Genomic DNA, 11,670 nt, shown 5'->3' on the forward strand with positions numbered 1-11,670 from the left:
TTGGCAATTGCTTTTGAGAAGGAATCTAGGAGATGGGTCCCAGCTCAAAAGGCTATCTAGGGCCCCTCCCAATCCCAGCAGCAATGAAGGTGGAATATTAAGGTATAAAGACACAAGAGGGATCACACAGAAGGGCCAGCCAGTCCCAACACCAGCTCAAGAAGTCACACCATTGGAATTGGAAAAAGTCACCTCTTCCTCAAACTCTTGGCTGCCATCTGCTGGAAAACTGCAGCCATGACTAGCTCAGTCTCCAACCACAAGAGGAAGCTGCTCCCTGGAGTTGTCAGCGTGCAACTGGTACACGGAATGGCCAGCTTCCTGAGCCAATGTCGCTCCGGGAGTGGGTCTGGGCAGTAGACAAACAACCAGGAAGGAGGGAGGGGTCTGACACCTCCCTCCTAGGCAACTGGGTCCATTCTATCTTAGGGAAGACAGGGTGTGGGCCAGGACTTTAGTTCTGGGGAGATGGAGATGGTTTGGGAGGGGAAGTGGAAAGAAATGGTGAAGTACAGCTAAGTCTATTAACATCTTAGGGTCCCTAGGCTTTCAGTACCCCTCGCTGTGGGCCTGTAGTCTTCTCCCTGACTTTTCCCCTCGCGGTCTCCAGGGGTCGAGCCTGGAAGAACAGGGGTCGAGCGGAGAAGACTCTGAGGAAAGACTGAGTTAGCCAAGCCAGGAGTCAGCACTAGGTCTCGTTCTCAGCGCAGGGAACTGTGGGTGGCTTGGTGGAGGCCAGGAAGAGTCCTCTAAGGTCGGGGAAGGGGGCCAAGGATCAATCGGTTCGCTTCCCTCTCTCTTCCTTCCCGGGCTCCGGTTAAGAGCCACTCTGGGCGTTCGACACGGCTTCCAAATTGCGCCGCTTCCTTCTTCGGCAATAAGGGACTTTCAGATATTGTAGCTGCGGCCTTGGCGCCGGGGACTCAGGACAGCACCCCCTCCCCCTAACGGCCGCCTCTTCTCTCCCCCTCCCTTTCCAGGACTCCCCCACCTCTGGGAAGGCGCTGGGGGTGTGGCCAGGGGCCGGTATAAAGTCCGGGGGAGCTGGTCTCGGGCAGCAGCTCAACCCCTTGCCCCCCCCACCCCGCCGCCTGCCGCCTTGACCGAGCCGAGGATGCGGCGCAGCGCTTCGTCCGCCAGGCTAGCTACGCTCCAGCCCGCCTGCTAACTTCCTAGGCTGTCCCTGTCCACCAGCCGGGCCGCCCAGTCTCCCCGCGCCCTCCAGGTCGGGTCCTCCAGGCGCGCCGGGCGCGGCCGCTGAGTATCCCCCTGTCGCCAGCTCGCGTGCCCGCACCCCTCACCCGCACCCCGCGTCCGCACCCGATCCTCGCCCGACCATGCTGCCCCTCTGCCTCGTGGCCGCCCTGCTGCTGGCCGCCGGGCCCGGGCCGAGCCTGGGCGACGAAGCCATTCACTGCCCGCCCTGTTCCGAGGAGAAGCTGGCGCGCTGCCGCCCCCCCGTGGGTTGCGAGGAGCTGGTGCGGGAGCCCGGCTGCGGCTGTTGCGCCACTTGTGCCCTGGGCAAGGGGATGCCCTGCGGGGTATACACCCCCCGCTGCGGCTCGGGCCTGCGCTGCTACCCGCCCCGCGGGGTGGAGAAACCCCTGCACACGCTGATGCATGGGCAAGGCATGTGCATGGAGCTAGCAGAGATCGAGGCCATCCAGGAAAGTCTGCAGCCCTCCGGTAAGGGCCCCCTGCCCACCCAGGCCTACCATAGTGCGCTCCCCTTCCAGTAGTCTTTTCCCCATTCCGCGGCTGGCCTGGGAGACCCTTTCAAATCCCTTGTGAGTTGAGGGGAAGGGTAGGTACGAGTGGTATGGGGCAGGCTCAGTCAAAGAAACTACCACCGAGTGTCTAGCAGCCTGTTGCCACCCTCCAGTGGGACTCTGTCCCATCCTTTCATCTCAAACATCCCAGGGATGCTTGTTTGAGAAGCAAGTGTGGAGTCAGTGGTAGACTTGGCTGCTGGTGCCAGAGTGGAGAATTAAGTGACCTGGTCCAGCCAGATGCCTGCAGGTCAGTGGTCTAGGGCCAGACAACTAGAGGATGGGGTGGCAGGATGGCAGCCTTCTGTTCCCAATGCAAGGACCTCCTCGCTCTGACTGCAGGGAAAACCTCAGAGACCTGAGGAGCTAGGGCCTGACTCTTGACATTGAGGTAGGGTAGAGTGGGCTGTGCAAATTAAAAGCACCGCAGAGTGGCCTTTCTCCAAAGTGCTGGGAAGACAGGGGTCTTTTTGCCCGACCTGGACACCTCTGCCTTTCTGGTGGCAGGTGCAATTCTAGGCGGCAGAAGAGAAGCTAGTCTTGGCTCCCAGCTCATAGCTGTAGAATAGAGAAGAGGGGAAACAAAGATAAAGACAGAGAGAGAGAGGGGCAGGGAGAGAGAGTGGGATATGGGGAGGGAGTGGCAGAGAGGGAGTCAAAGGGAAAGGGAGTGGGGAGAGAGATAGAGGTAGAGAGAGAGAGAAAGAGAGAGAGAGAAGGTTCTTTGATCTAATCTTATTCTTACATGTTATCTTTTTCCATTTCTCAGCGAACCTCTTAATCTCTCTTTATAATCTTTCTCAGTCTCTTTCCTTTTTTCTTTTATTGTTTTGTTCTTTCTTGTTTTGTCTCTCAACCTCTAGTTGCACTAGTAATATTCTCAAATTCTCTTCTCCTCAATATCTTCATTCCATTTTCAGCTGATTTCTTTCGCCATCTTATTCTGTTTCTGTTTTTGTCCCCCCTGCTTCTCTCACTTTTCTGTCTCTGTGTCTCTGTCACTATTTTTCTTTCTGTTTTAGTTTGTCTCTTTCTGTTACTTTCAGAATCTTTCCCACTGTCTGCCTTTCTGTGTCTCCACCTCTGTTTCTTGTCCTCCCTCTGTCTCTGTTTTGCTCTCTCCGGTGCCTGTCTTGTGTCTGTCTCTTTTCCTGGGGCTTGAAGCTTCCATTGTTACAGGCCGGATGCTGGGACTCTGGCCCAAGCTTCCTGCCCTGGGTCCCAGACCGCTCCACTTCCTCAATCCTCTGCAGCTTGTTAGCTGGAGGAGAGCAGGATGCAGGGAAAACAGGAAGGAGGTAGACCCCAGGGGTCTGGGCCCCGGGCCTCTTTGCCCTTTCTGCCCTTCCTGCCCCTGGGATGGGTCAGCAGAAAACCTTCTAGGAGAAATGCCAGCCTGGCACAGCATATCTAGGAGGGGTCTTTTGAGGGAGTAAGTTGCTGATCTTGGGGCAGAGGTATCAGTGCCAGTGGGAGAGGAGGGTCTCTGGTACCAGACCAAACTGGGAGGGAGGGAGGAAGGGAGGGAGGAAAGGAGGGAGGGTTGGACTTACTTTCCCCGTGTATCTCCAGTCTCCACCAGATAAGGATGGCTGCTAGACTCCTTTTCTCTTACCAACTTAAACCTGGGTCAGAAGAGCCCTCAGAGGGTCTTGGGCACCCCTTCGTCCCCAGCTGTACCCAGGAGTACCCCATCCTGCAGTGGAGGAAAATCTGATTCCCAGAAGTTTTTGGAGGGCATGACACCCACAGTTTGTGATTGCCCCGTGGACACCATGTACACCTAGAAATGCAGGTGTCTTTAGGTTCTCTTAGGATTACAAAGCCCAGATCTCTAACAACACCTCCTTCCTTCCTTGCCTTGCCCTCCACTCATGCAGTGGATGTAGATGGGTGGGGCACGGAGGGAGCCTGATGGAACCTGGAGGAGCTAGGTAGCAACGGTGCAAGATCTGCCCATGCACTCTTCTTGCCTGGTCAGCACCAGAGTGTTCCCTGCCACAGCCTGGGCCACATAGCGCCCCCTAGACCTTGCAGGGTCTCTGCCCTATCCCTTCTGTCCTCTTTAGCCTTTCATTGTTGACAGGCCACTGTCCCTCCTAGCCCAAGATTACGCTCTCCTGTTGAGGGAATAGTTTGGCAGAGGGTAGCATGCTCTTTCACGATTGTTTTGAAGCTGGTGATGTGTGGAAAGGTAGCCACTTGGCGTCTCTCCTCCTTTGGCCCAGTATGATCCAGCTGCCTCTGATTTGCCTCAGTGGCAGGTCCGTCCTTTCTCTCTCCAGCTCATACCACCATCAATGGCCCTGATATCCCCAGCATCCTAAGCCAGTTGCCAGATTGAGGATTAACACAGTTGAGTCAGTGGAGGTGAGGGGGGTGGAACGTGTGTGTCAGAATTCCACAAATTCTGCATCAGTGGTGCTGACCCTCAACTCATGGAACCTCAGAGTGGACATAGAGCTTGGACTAGGGAGTTCCTTAACTGTGGTCTGGGTCCCTCTGGGACAGGTTTAGGAAACATACAGGTCAGGTTAATTTTTAGTCGGCGCAGCAAATATTGTCTCCCCTACTTCACTGCTGGGAATCTAGTCATGTCATGGGAACAAGGCCTTCCCAGAAATTCTGTACCCTGGGGGAGGCTGGAAGGAGGAGCATGGCTGCTTGACATTTTTCCCTTTAGTATTGGCGGAGCCAGAATTTTTGATACCTTGAATATGAGGAGGCTTTCCCTTCAAAGACATAGGAACTGCAGAGAGAAGTCTTGCCGCCCTCTGCTCCATCCAGTCCAGTTTCATTTCTCAACTGTAAAATGGGATGATAGCAGGACCTGCTTCACAGGGTTGGTGTGTCTGGCCTGGATGGAGTAGGAGCTCAGTAAGTGAGAGCAATGATGAGGACCACGGGCCATTCAGAGGAGCTGGGAAAGGTGGGTGGACTTTGGTGACTTTTGATATGGTAAGCATGGGAAAGACAGGCTTGCTTTCCTTCTCTGACTCCTTAATCTGAGGCCAGCAACATGGTGTATCAGTGAGGGGGACACCCTTTGGGCCTGCTCTTCAACACAGGTGATTTTGGTTTCTCCAGCCAGAGTCCAAGGAAAAAGGAAAAGACCTTTCTTGCTGGACAGATGGGTGACCCCTAGATTGTGGCTGAAAAGTCTGTGTCTGGGTGGCTGGGCCCACCTAACTCATAGCCTTAACCTGGTGTTTCTGGAGAGCAGGGCTGGGGTTGAGGAGGAACCATGGGGAAAAGATTAGGCAGCAGAAAAGATGAAAATTCTCCAGTTTTTTTAACCAGGAATTTTGCAACTGGTGTTGCAAAGCTATGAAGCCTCGTCTCTCTTTGGCCTCCTTCCCTTTCTCTGTTGTTGCCCTGGTGGCTGGCTATCACTTGGTCTAGCTCAAAGCAAGGGTCTGGGAGAAATGACCTGGTCTATCTTAGAAGCCCTTTGACTCCTGGTGTGGCGCTGTAGGATCAGCACTGGACTGCGAACCACGAGGTCTGCAGTTCAAACCTACCAGATGCTTCTCAGAAACCCTATACAGGGTCACTATGAGTCAGAACCGACTTGATGGCACTTAACAACAACAACAACCTTGGAAGCCCACCTCTCAAACAAGGTGTTCAGAAGTTGCATCTTCCAGGGGGACAGGCTCAACTCCAACTCCTGCTCAGAAAGCCCACAGGGGTTGGGATTTTTTCCAGAGGGCACTGCCTGGGTGAGTAGCACCAGGTGACTGCTACAGGGTAGCAGCAAGTGTTCAGCCAGCTGTGGAGGAGGAAAGTTAACATTTTTAAGTGACTCAAGGCTATGACCCAAAGAGTGCCAAGGGGTGGATCCTGGGGCGGATCCTCATTCTGCCAGTTAAGTAAGGCTGGGTAAGGAAAAGTTACAGATTAAATGGAACGTCAATAAGGCAGGGTGCAGGGGGACTGGTGAGGTCACTGTGTCCTACCAGGGTCAGTGTGCCTGAGGGTATGAGGGTCTGGATACATGAGTGTTTGTATTTTTGTGCCATTCGAGTCCCAGCCTATCTGAGGGGACTCAGGAGAGCAAGTAAGGCATCCGCTCTCTTTTGCTGATGTGTTTTACTTTAAGGGTAGACACGAGCTAGGGATAAATTGATTTATCTTACTGAGGAAACCAAGAAGGGAAATGTCAGGCAGACTGGCCACTCAGCCTTTCCCAGATAATACAGTTCTACTCTGATACACACAGGAACGTCATGTGTTGGAACTGCAACTGGTAAAACTTGGTAGATAGACATAGGACCATACCAACATAAGAACATAGCTATGCTTCCAGGCTCAACCTGTGACCCACACAACTCGAGGTTTCAGTAAGTGGACCCAAGTTTTCTCTTTCATGTTTACCTTCTAAGTTAGAGAGACTAGGAAGAAAGACCTGGTAATATACTTCCCAAATTCAGCCAGTGTAAATCCTATAGATCAGATGGTTCAATCTCATTGTGCATGGGGTGTGTCCATGAGTTGGGGGCCGACCTGACTGCAACTAACAATGAGCAGTAACTAAGGGGATAAACTCAAATATCCATGAATAATTTCCTGAAAGTTTGCACTCAGACCTGCAACATTGGAAACATTGTTGTGAAAGTCCAGCTCTCATTAGATTCTGGAGGACTGGTGTGGAATGCTAACCATAGGATCAGTGGTTCAAACCCACCAGCCACTCCTCAGAAACCCTATACGCAGTCGCTGTGAGTCGGAACTGGCTTGATGGCACTTACAAACAACAACACGAAGATACCCCTCTGATGCTCCACACGTTTAGGGGGCGTGCTCTACCTCCCAAGGCAGCCCTATTTGCTATAAAATTCTTCTGTCACTCTTTGAACCCAAGAACATTCTGCCCATTTACTCAGAACAAGTGTCACTGTGCAAAGTAGTGTTGTCCTTGTGGTCATTAAAGGAAAGCACAAATACAACAAAACCTCTCCAGAGTCTAAGGATGCCCCTCCTAAAGCTAGTTGTTGGGCTATTGCATACGTGTCCTGGTGGCCTCCTCCAGTCCTCCCCTGGTGAAATGGTGGGGCCTTTGTTCACATCTCGGGCACAGTCCCTGTCGTTACAAGACTTGGTTCTAATTCGTTAGGTTTACAGTTCCCCTTTCTCTCCCTCCTCCAGCCTCTGCCTACATCCCTGAAGCACTGACCTGACCCCCAAGCCTCATGACTTGATGCAAATTGGGGTGTGTGGAAGTTAGTGATCAGCCTGGGTCTTTTTGGCCAGAGAGCCCCCTTGGGAAGGTTTGTAGAAAAGAATGTGAAACCCAGGTCTTTTCTGTGAGGGCCATCTTCCCAGGGTCCCTATGGGACACTTCTGACCTTATGAAGGTTATCCGCCCCTTTTTTTTGCCACCCTCTTTCTGAGAGTTCTTTCTATAGTATCTTCTCCTTGGTTGACCCTTAGGAACTTGATAGCATCTGTGGACTGGATCCTTTCTGAGGGAGGCTGGTAAATATCCAGCAGGAATGATTACATCTATCTGCTCCATATATTCTTTGCCGTTGATTTCTCTTTCTAAGCCAGCTCTCCACTGGTGACAAAGCCTTCTTCCCATTCTTAGTGACTCAATTTTATAAATAACCTGTGATGTGGAATCTTGAGGAAGACTTTCTGAGCATCTAGATTGCTTCTTGCCACATTTCTCTTTATCCACACCCCCAAAACTAGGAGAATAAAAAAGAGAAGTAACCCCCTTAGCTTTGGCCAGGCAGAAAAATACCATTTGACCCAGAGGCGGCTCTGGGACTGTTGCCACGTGTGGAGGAACCTGCTAACTCCTCAGGAAAAATCCTGACGCAAACCAGATGTAACCTCCTGTCTGCCTGCCAACATCTGGAGTGCTGGCAGGGGCTTTGCACTCAGGCCGGCATCGAGCTGCCAAAACCGAGCATTTCAGAGGTGGTTCTGATCTGCAGAGAGGTGTTCCAACCTCTTTCTCCGGCTCAGCCCTGTATTTGGCTTAAGCTGCCTGGAGGGAGGAGTGGCAGTTACAATTCTGGGGCTCCAGATGGTTTTTGTTCAGATACAGCCTTCAGGAGATCCCAGGGAAGGGACGAGCATCCCTCCTCACCCCCAATCCCTAGTGGCTCTGAGCAACAGACATGGAGTCTATGGCAGAGAAACCAGGGAGAGTGTCTTGGTCCCGGGGCGGCACAGAATGAGCCCTCTCACACAGACATACACCCCCACTCCCTCTTCTTTTCTCCTACCCAGCCAATGGGGAGAGCCTGTGGGCCAGATTTCACATCACTCATGGAAACTCTGATGCTGGCCATCTGGAAGGGGGTCAGCAGAGCCGACAGTTCTGGGGATACCCTGGCTAGCTTAGCCAGACACTGAAAAGAGCAGGAAGGAGACAGGAAGAGAGAGCAGACAGAGAAGGGGATGGTGGGAGGAACAGAGTGGAGAGAGGGATGAGATCTAAGATCTGGTGGGGGAGTGGACCTGCCTGCCTTAGACCTCCCTGCAGGGCCCAGGGGACCCTCCTGGCGTCTGGGCAGCTGCAGCTGGTGACTCATCTGAGGGCTGAAATGGATGGGGGGAGGGACGACAAGTCAAGGTCTCCAAGAAGAATATTCTGAGGGGATCCAAAGGAGTGGGGAGGTCATGGGGAGTGCTAGACTGTAGGTTCCCCGAGATAATGGGGTCTGGATGATGGTATAATGCTTTGTCCTTCTCTGGTTGCTGACCTCTCTCCGCCTACAGACAAGGATGAGGGTGACCACCCCAACAACAGCTTCAGCCCTTGCAGTGCCCATGACCGCCGGTGCCTACAGAAGCATTTCGCTAAAATGCGAGACCGGAACACTAATGGGGGCAAGATGAAAATCATCGGGCCTGCCCGGGAGGACGTGCGGCCTGTGGTAAGGACCTCTGACCCATGAGCATGCATGTGCAGAGGGAGGTCTGTGCACTCTTCCACACCTCGCCAGACCCAAACGATGCTTATTCAGCAAACCTGCTTTAGGTATCTATGTGAGATGTTTCTATGTGGATCATCAGGGCCCAGGGAAGGTCTTCATTCCTTTCCTTGGAATTTCTTTCTGCTCGTCAGTTATATACTTTGGTCCAGCTGAACCAAGAGTTAAATACTAACATATTTCTGTACTGGTTGGTAAATCACTCTTGCCAGAGCCCCCTGGTGTTTCTTGGCCCTTCTTTTGGATCCCCCAGCCCCAAATTCCCAGTAACTAAATGGTTAATACTGGCCATAGCAGGGGACCTTAGGAACTTGCTTCAGGGCCTGGCTAATGTCCTTTCTGGTGGGTGTTTCTGAGGGATTCCTCCTGCGTCTTAGTTGTCAGTTGTATTATTTGGTCTATTATGGTCAGAACCAACTTGAGGACACTTAACAACAACAACAACTGGTTTAGAAATCACCCCTTGCCTGTCCTTCTTCATGGGTTTCTCGTAGTTCCTTTCTCTCCTCACCAGGCCCCCATCACTTTGTGCTTCTCCTTGAGCTCTTTGGCTCAAGACGTTCTCCTCAATGTCCTTCTGTCCTTCCTGTCAGTGTCCTCTGACTCCAAGTCTCTCCCTTCACCTCCCTGGGCCCTGCCAAGCCTCCAGACCTTGGCCCTCCTGTCAGGACCTTCAATCCCCATTTAGCTCTGACCCCCAGGTCTGGACCTTTAGTCTTTCTCCTGCTGAGAACTTTCATTCTTTCCCCAAGCCCCAGGGCTCCTGTCAGAGTGAGCTGCATAGAGCCCTGGAACGGTTGGCTGCCTCACAGAGCCGCACCCACGAGGACCTCTACATTATCCCCATCCCCAACTGCGACCGCAATGGCAACTTCCATCCAAAGCAGGTAGGTTTCCCTCTCCTACTGGCCCGGCCCCAGCCTCAGCTCCAGGGACTTTCTTGGCCTTTATACAGGGTAGTCCGGGATGGAGATCTTAGGAAGTGGGAACCTACCCAATCCAAACCTAACCCCTTGAGCCGTCCCCAAATCCTACACCAGCTTCAGAACCTTAGCTCATTTTGTCCACCCACTCATTTCAAAGGCTTCGGAGGTCCCGAGAGAGGAAGAATCACAGAGTGAGTTAATTAAGAGTAGATCTGGGGCTAGAACTTACCAGCCTGCCTCCCCATCTAGTGCTGTTTCCACCACCTTTAGACACACCATCTGTGGTGTAGACCTTAGCTCTTCTGGCTCTCCCTGCTCTCACTCACCCTACTTGGTTCTTATGAATAGTTGAGGTTTTATCATGGAATGGAAGGGCCAAGTTATGAGAAATCAGAGAGGAACCTTGGTCTGCCCAAACTAAGCAGCAAAATCACCTGGGGGGACTCCCAGTAAGGAGAAGGTGAAGGCAGAGCTAATAGAAGGAGACAGGGATTTGGGGTGGAAGTAGAGGAAGGAGGCAACCATGAAAAGACATGAAGGCAGGATTGTCCATATTTACTGATAAGCTTGTTGCACTGGGCTCCCTGAAAGGCTTCCATGAGCCTGGAATGTTCAGTAAGGTTGGCCGGCTCCAACTGTCTCTCTGATCTTTCAGGATTGGGCCCACCTGAGGGGATGGCACATCTAGGCAGGATTCTGAGGTGTCCTGTGCAGGATATGGCCTGGGGAGCCCTGACTCAGATGTCCTTCTCTAGGTCTTTGTGTTCATAGACCCCCCCGCCCCCCACTGTCCCTTCCATGCCCTACAGACAAATCCTCTAAGTGAGCTGCCACTGGGTTAGCTGGGAGGAGGAGAAAGACTGCCTCTGCATCTGCACATCCCACGTTGGCATGAGAAGGTGGTATACAATCAGTAGAGAAATGGAGAGGACCCCCAGAACCAATGCTGAGCCTGTCTCCAACCTTTAGCTCAACATCAGTTTTATGCTTATCCCGATTTTTATCCCAGTGAAAATTCTGACACGTGACTATCCCCAGACCAAGTTTCTCCCTGAATCCAATCTTCATTCCAACTCTAACATTGATTTTGAAATTCACTTTTGCCCCCTACCTCTTCTAATTCCAAGTGTTAGTCCAATAAAGTCAGTTGTTCTGACTTGACCTCAGTCTTTACCCTAACTCTATTTATGACCTACACTCTACTTCTCACCCAACTCAAGTTCTAGTACTAATTCCCAGGTCAACTGCAACTCTGATCCTGATCCTAACCTTAACTCAACTTGGATCCCCTTGCTCTTAACTGTAATCCCATTCTGAATCTCCCAAACCCAATCAGAACACATACTTGAAGTTGCTCAAAACTGAACCCTGGGTTTCCAAATCCAGCTGCATCTCCTCAAGCTGGGCTGCAGAACCCTCTGAGGGTCCTTCTTCCAGAAACTGTCTGGATCTTCCTTTCTCGGCCAACTTCTCTTTACTACAGCGAGCTCAGGGAACTCATAATCCAGAAGGAATCGCAGCCCTCATACGCCGTCATGGAACAGATATTTGCCTTGGAAACTGGTCTGGGATTGAGGCAGGCTGCTTGGATATCTCTTTTTCTGCCTGGGAACTGACCACTAATATTCTTGTCTTGACAGTGCCACCCGGCCCTGGATGGACAGCGTGGCAAGTGTTGGTGTGTGGACCGGAAGACGGGGGTGAAGCTTCCGGGAGGCCTGGAGCCGAAGGGGGAGCTGGACTGCCACCAGTTGGCTGACAGCTTCCGCAAGTGAAGCCCTGTCAGCAGGCAGGGAGCTCAGTGCCCCCCTGCTACCCCTGTCCCCTGGAGGCTGCAGAGCTGACCTAGAGCCTGGGTCTTAGTCCTGGCTCTGCCTCTGGCCTAGAAAATTTCCCTCGGGGTATGTGTGTGTGTGCATGTGTGTGTTTCGGGGCATGAGTGTGCCCTTGGAGTGAGCCAGAGCCAGGGGGTGCCCTCTTTGGGCTTAGGTAGCTGGAGAGGTCTAAGAGTGGAAATAAGGAGAC

General features: G+C 52.4%; 1 protein-coding gene across 1 annotated transcript; it reads left to right on the forward strand.

Annotated features, from left to right (window-relative positions):
• Window positions 1-1,030: 1,030 nt before the first annotated feature.
• IGFBP4 (insulin-like growth factor binding protein 4) lies at window positions 1,031-11,420 on the forward strand. Its single transcript, XM_006832590.1, has 4 exons — window positions 1,031-1,686; window positions 8,505-8,662; window positions 9,472-9,606; window positions 11,286-11,420. The coding sequence occupies exons 1-4, from the start codon at window positions 1,338-1,340 to the stop codon at window positions 11,418-11,420; spliced, it is 777 nt and encodes a 258-aa protein (XP_006832653.1). The 5' UTR covers window positions 1,031-1,337.
• Window positions 11,421-11,670: the final 250 nt, after the last annotated feature.

This window comes from Chrysochloris asiatica, unplaced genomic scaffold (assembly GCF_000296735.1).
Source record: "Chrysochloris asiatica unplaced genomic scaffold, ChrAsi1.0 scaffold00007, whole genome shotgun sequence".
NCBI classification, from domain to species: domain Eukaryota; kingdom Metazoa; phylum Chordata; class Mammalia; order Afrosoricida; family Chrysochloridae; genus Chrysochloris; species Chrysochloris asiatica.